Source organism: Muscardinus avellanarius (genome assembly GCF_963383645.1).
Source record: "Muscardinus avellanarius genome assembly, chromosome: 7".
Classification (NCBI taxonomy): domain Eukaryota; kingdom Metazoa; phylum Chordata; class Mammalia; order Rodentia; family Gliridae; genus Muscardinus; species Muscardinus avellanarius.
The window spans coordinates 2,890,389-2,897,299 of record NC_137793.1 but is presented as its reverse complement, the minus strand read 5'-3'; the positions used below and the strand labels follow the sequence as shown (position 1 = coordinate 2,897,299).

Below are 6,911 nucleotides of genomic sequence, written 5' to 3'. Positions count from 1 at the left end.
TCCAGATGAGGGATCAGTAAATACAACTTGCCTCGGGCAGCCCTGGAGCGCATTCCTCTGGTAGACATTAACTTATTAAATCAATGCTGATGTCAAATATAAACTTTGCCCCCAACTCACTGGCAACCACGAAGACGGCAGGTGTCAGTCTATAAAAGGCAATGGGCACAGCCTCTTCCAGGCTCCAGCACCCTCCCTCTGCCAAGATGTGGCGCCTCAAACTCTTCGCAGCGCTCACGATCTGCCTGCTGCTGTTGGACCAGGTAAGGAAGGAAGCACTCGGCAGCCAGAGCGGACCCTGCCAGCCTCAGTCCCGGGAAATGGCGCCCCTGTGCGGGGTCTGCGGTCCGGGAAGGTCCCCCGTCCAAGGGCGGCCACACCTGAGGTGCTTGGTCTCTGCTCTGCAGGTGGAAGGCTCCCCAGTACCAGAGCTGAGTCCAGCAAGGAGGCGGCCCCGGAGAATGACCCCGTTTTGGAGAGGGGTTTCCCTCAGGCCCATCGGGGCCTCCTGTCGGGATGGCTCCGAGTGCACCACCAGGCTGTGCAGGTACCCAGAGCCAGACCAGGATCCAGAGAGCTGGAGGGAGGCAGACGGGCTGAGGCTGTGAGATCAGGGCAATGTTAGCTTGGTAGGGGAGCGGGGCGCGCCTGTCATCTCGGTGACTTGGGAGGTGGAGGCAGGAGGACTGCAAGTTCCAGGCCAGCCTAGGGAGCCTTTGTCTCGAAAATAAATAAATAAATGGACAAATAAATAAATAGCTTGTAATCCCAGCATTTGGGAGGCTGAGACAGGAGGATCGCCGTTCACAGCCTCAGCTACTACTTGGTGAGGCCCTTTGCGACTCAGTGAGACCCCGTTTCAAAATAAAGAATAAAAAATAGGGCTGGGGGTGTAGCTCAGACGTAGAATGCCCCTGGGTTCCATCCCCAGTACTGCAAATAAATAAGTAAATAAATAAATAGGGTTGGGATGTAGCTCAGTGGTCCTAGGTTTGACCATCCAGTGTCAATAAAAATAAAACAGAAAGAGAGAAGGATAGCACAGGTGGTCCTGGGCACTTCTGGACCCCCCTCTTTTTTTTGAACGCAGGAAAATTCTACTTCTGAACTATATCCTAGCCCTTTTTATTCTGAAATAGGGCCTTGCAAAGTTGTTGAGGTTGGCCTCAAACCTCTGATCCTCCCATCTCAATCTCCCAAGTCCTGTGCAAGCGCCACCATACCCCGCTAGACCCCGGGCTCCTGGGGATTTGGGAGGCTGAGACACAAGGATCAAAAGTTCGTGGTCATTTTCAACAATCCAGTAAGACCCTGCCTCAAAAAGTAAACAAATAAAAAAGTAAAGCTCATTGTAGAGCGCCCCTGGTCCAATAAAGAATCTTTCTTTTCCTCTAGAAAAAGACGCTGTTCCCTGAGTGTGGCGCAGGAATGACATTCACACCAGGCGGACAGAGGCCAGCACCAACGCCCGCAATGATCCGTTGTATGGAATATTAGTCAGCTGCACTCTGGCTGGAGATACGAAAGTGAAGCCATCTTGTGTTTTAATATTTAAAGACAGATGCATGCTTTAAACTGGTCTCCATTTCTTTTTAAAATGTTTATATGTAGATAAGCAGAACTAAGTTTGTCAGTTTAGAGTTTATTTTTGTATGGATACTATTAAATGTCTCAAATTCAAAGTCTGACAAGTCTGGAATTTATACTTGGAAGGATTTGTGTGTGTATAACCCACACTGCTGAAGAATGATACGCTTTTCCAGCTGGAAACGTGGTAAGGGTCAGCAACGTTCCAAGACTCGGAGACAGCACGTGGCAGGTCAGAGGGCTTGGCTGCGTTAGCTGCGTATCCAGGCTTCTGGGTGCAGCGCCGCCCTGCCGCCGCCCCTGCTGATGTGCACAACCCTGTCTGAGTCTCTGAGCAGACAGCAGAACCGAGGGGAAAGCCAGTTTAATCAAACCCAAGAGCCTAAGCCACCAAGAGCACCGGGGGCACGGCGAGCCGGGCCGGGCCAGCGGAGGCGGGCTGCGCAGAGCATCGGAAGCCCGGCCGCGAGCTGCGCGGGAGGGCCCGGTGAGCTGAAGAAGCGTAAGCAGCACAGTGTTTGTAAACTTTAATACAGAAAATCTATTTGATATTTATTAAACTTAGTTTCTCCAGCTATGGTTTGGCATTATACAAAGCATCTTAATGACACAGAAGAGTTAAAAAGATTTTTACAAATTGAAATGTGATACCCTTGTCTCCAAATATTTTAATTGCCATAAATTTGTTTAAAAATACACATTAAACGCATGTTTGACACTCTAAACTTTCTATAATCTCAATACCACAAAATACATATAATATACTATACAGATGTGGAAAAATCTAGTTAGTATATAATACTTTGCCCACCAATAACAGCTTTATTATGTGAAATGCACATATGACTTAGAAATTCTAGCCTTTGAACCCCAAAGTACCTCTGAAATTTTAATGTATTGCAACAAATAAAAATCACAGTATATAATTGAAATTTTGGTTGAAAATGTCAGATGCCTACATATTTTGGATAAAAGAAATGTAAAACAAAGATCTGGATCATGTACAAAACAAAGGCATCGTGTTACTCACTGACAGTGCCTCTCTGCAGAATCAACAGGCTTATCAACGATGTTACCTCCCCTTCAAAACCCTCCCCAAATAGCAAACTGTGTTTACCAAATAATTTTAATTTCAAATAAAAGGATCTTTAATAAATATATAAGCATTTCCATCCTCCATATACAAAATTTCTTAAAACCATTCAAAACGGAGGCTAGATAGAAATCCCCTCGCTGGTGGCCGCGCCCGGCCCCGGCCCTCGCTGAGTCCCCCCCACACTGCGGGGCGAGGACGGCCAGGCGAGTGCTCGGGCTGCACGGTGGGGCACCCGCCCAGCACACAACAAACTCAACAGAATGGGTAATGGCGGTGTTCATCGGAAAGGCAGTGTTTGCGACTGGTGTTTGCGGGAGGACAGAGCAGGTAAGCAAGTATCGCGACGGGTGATGACGGGACCGTCAGAAGCCACAGCAGGGTCACCGGGGCGCTTTCTGGGCAGCGCTCCCTGCTCACCGGTCGCCTTCCTGCGCAAAGGGGCTGCGTGCTCAGCGGAGCAAGGGCCGGGCTGCCACCCTGAAACGACGTCTCCAGGCTGCTGTTCAGAATGCTTGCGCACTGCGCGGCTTGAACCCAAGTAACTGACTCGTGACCAAATGGCTTTAGCTCTGTTCATTCCATTCCCTTTTCTGAAGACAGCAAGTTTTTTTTTTTTGTTTTTTTAAATTAACCACAGGGTTCATGTGAAGAGGATCTAGACCAGGCGTCCCTTTAACCAATGTTCCCATTTTTTGGTGCTGGGGATACAAGCCAGTGGCATTTTGTCTCCCAACTATACTCCCAGCCCCCTCCCCCCAAAAAAACTTTTAAATCTCATTAAGTTGAAGGTCTCACTAAGTGGCTGGGGCTGGGCTTGAACCTGTGATCCTCCTATCTCAGTCTTCCAAGTACTGGGATTACAGGCATGCACCACCCAACCCAAATTTTTATTAACTTTTAATAACTTGCCTTCTGTAGATTGCTAGTTTGGTTTCAGGGCCTAAAGATTTATCTAAATTTAACAATTCCTATCCTGAACTTGTCCATTAGCAAGTATGTGACAGATGCATCGTAAACACAACCCGCTGGCCCCTAGCCACTGCAGATTCCAAGAAGCCAACAATTCCTGAACGCACCATTAGGTCTGCACTGTCTGGCGGGAGCCCGCCCCTCCACGCCGAGGCCCGTGGCCCCAGTGACCGTGTGTGGCCCCGCAACGCTCCGGCCCCAAGTTCGTCAGTTTTTAAAGTATCACCATCTGCCTACAACAGCTGTCCCTGGGACAGACAGCAGCTCCTATAAGACAAAACACACCATGAAGCCATCTTGTTCAATTAGCTACTGGAAAATCAAAATCCTTCCCACCCTGTAAAAGCCCTAGTACACTACAGAAGGGCTCAAATATATTTTAAAAGTTAATTTACTACAAATCATAGTAATTAAGTTTTAACAATCTAAAGGAATACACATTGTACCCTTGAACGTTAACATTCAAGGGTCAACAAGAAAGTGTCTTAGATCAATTTAATAAATAATGTGGAAAGAGTTGCACTAAGCTAAAATACTAAACACACACATTTTTGACAAACTAATTTCATGTTCTCATACATACATACATACATATATATAAAGTGTGTATGTGTACATAATTTTAAGACCCAAAGTCGCACAGCCTCCCACCTGCCGCGCAGCTGGGCCCCACCGAGCGGCGCGCGGCCGGCCTCCCCAGGCCTCGGGAGCAGCCTCCAAGGGCCTGCAGCCCCGCCCCACGCGGGCAGGCGCCCCCAGCGCAAGGTGCCCAAGTCTGCCCCCAAACACAGTGCTGCTGCCTGATCTAGCTGGTCCAACCTTTAATGGAAAGAAACGGACAACAACAAAAGCCACAGTGACTACTAAAGCCACAGTGCGCCAAGCGCCGCGGGTGCGGGAGCCTGCCGAGACCCCGCTGCACGGCGCGGCCTCCTGGTTGATCAGGACCAGAGGTGGCCGGCCCCGCCCTCCCCAGCAGCTCTGTGAACGGCCCTCAGCTGCTCGCTGCTTGGACACCTACCGGCTCCTTGCCAGCGGCGGCCTCCGGGCTCATGAGCGTGGTCTTAAAGAGCGCTCAACAGAGTGATTTTTAAAATCGGTGCCACTTCTAGAATTAACTGTACAGTCAGTACAAGGCTCAGACTAAGCTGGTTTTTAGCCACTTGCCAAACTTAGTGTCAATGGTTGGAAAGCGCGGAGGTGCCTACGGAGGCGGCTGACCACCGCCCGGGAGGCCGACGCAGGGACACAGGCACAGAGGGTGGAGGAGCGGCAGTGACACCTCCCCGGACTGACGTCCAAAGCCCAACTACCAAGGACAGGCTTCCGATCTACTGCCCACTGCCAGCGGCACTAACCCTCCAGGACCAGCTCAGACAACAGGGAAGACAGCGCCCAGCAGCACCGTGAGACATGCAGGAAAGGCTGCGCTAAGGGATGCCAGCGCGACGCCAAAATGGTCCTGGGACACGGACACAGCGACCTCACTGCAGACGAGGGCCGGACGCGGGACGGGACGGGACGGGACCCACACGCACTCGCTCAACCACGCTACGGCCTGCTAAGTGACAGCGGGGAAGTGGTCCTCGAGAGGAAAACGGCTCCTGGAACACACTGAGGTTAGGCAGGAAGCTATCGGAGGCATTGCTCCCAGGAAAAAAGATCCTATTCGACATAATTTGTGGGCCTCGCTCTTGAGGGATGTGTAAAAATTACTTGAGGTACAACACGGTAAGCTCTGTAAGCACGAGGCCACAGGACGAGAGCTCCCTCGATCAGAAACAGTGTACGGCTGAAGACCCCGCCGCTCCGTTCCTGCCCGCCAACAGCTCCCGAGACGGCGGCCTGCTTCCCGGCCGGATGGAGTCGGTTTCAATAAGAAGCAGGCCAAACTCTACTGTGAAGCAGCATCACCCAACGGTTAGACTGAGTCATGTGCCAAAGTGTCAGCTCTTCTCAAGGAATCTGCGTGTCCCTCAAAGAAGTTTTAACAAAGCGAAGTTACCGTTAACCACCAGAGGACCGGCCGCGCGCGGACGGCCTGGTCCTACCGCACAGCTCCATCTGTAAACACCCGAGTCCTCGCTGAAGGTAAGAGTTAAGGCACGCCACACTCGATGGGGTCTCAGACGGCCTCGGAGCGCGCTCTCACCTGTGTGCACCTGTGGGAGGGACTCCGCCCCACGCGCTCCCCCCGGCCCGCTTCCAGGAGAGCTCGGGCCAACCAAGGCAGCCACGGTGCTCGTTCTGATGCCATCAGAAGCGTCACCGATGGCAGCCTTTGAAAGGGGTGCTGCGCCCTCTGCCCGGGCGTGCTGGGGACGGTAGCAGCCGCAGTGCACCGAGCCGCACCGCCCCTGCGAGCACCGCCACCCAGCCGAGGCAGGGCAGACTCGGGAGCTGGATCCCCTCAAGAGTAACCTACGCGGCCGCACGTGTCTAGAGACTGCCAACAGAAAGCACACGCTTCAGCAGAATTCAGGTCAAGACCGCCTGCGTGCCCGAGGGCGACGGCGGGCTCCGGGAACGCGCCTGCGCCCTGTGCGATGCGCTCCACGTGCGCGGTAGTCACCTTGGGATTGCTAGTGTCGTGAACACACAGTTTGTGAAATAATACATACCAGATCAGACACACCTCACTGTACAACACGCAGGCTAGCTCCTCACACTTAAAGTGATTCTTTACGTGTAGACGGATATGCTTAATGCTAAGCATACATTTTACACAATAAAACTTCCGTTAAGATTTGAAATAATATCAGGTAGTAGATACAGAAAAAATATCCCTATTTTAGATGAACCAACTCTTACTCACAGAAGAGCTATCACAAAAAGACGTAGGTAACAAAGCTCCCAAAATACATAAATAAAAATACCTACATTCAATTTATGCTAAATATTTAACAGAGTACATTTAAAGGCAGAAATAACTAAGCTTTAAACAAGCCCCAGTCTGGGAACTTAAAACATTAAAATAAATAGAATTTCATTTGATTAGTTACGAATTGCAACTGGAGTTTCAATTATAGCTCACTAGAACCGTCATATCAATGTGGCGCAGATTTAAAAGCATTTAAATACTTTTTCACATTGGGAATATTGAAGGGGTCGACTGACAGGGCGGCTCTGGACTCCGGACAGCAGCAGCGCGTGCAGGAGGAGCAGCCCTCTCCGCAGCGCTGGCTGGTGGCTATGGCGGCTTCCTTCGTGATGGACACAGTGTTGTGGAGAGAAGCAGAGGCGGCGAGAGCGGTCCAGC

At 50.9% G+C, this 6,911-nt stretch overlaps 1 protein-coding gene across 1 annotated transcript; it reads left to right on the top strand.

Moving 5' to 3' along the window:
• Positions 1-206: 206 nt before the first annotated feature.
• On the top strand, positions 207-1,432 carry LEAP2 (liver enriched antimicrobial peptide 2; the record flags this gene model as incomplete). Its single annotated transcript, XM_080698187.1, has 3 exons — positions 207-263; positions 408-547; positions 1,396-1,432. 3 exons carry the CDS (start codon positions 207-209, stop codon positions 1,430-1,432), a joined length of 234 nt encoding a protein of 77 aa, XP_080554313.1.
• Between the last annotated feature and the right edge of the window lie 5,479 nt (positions 1,433-6,911).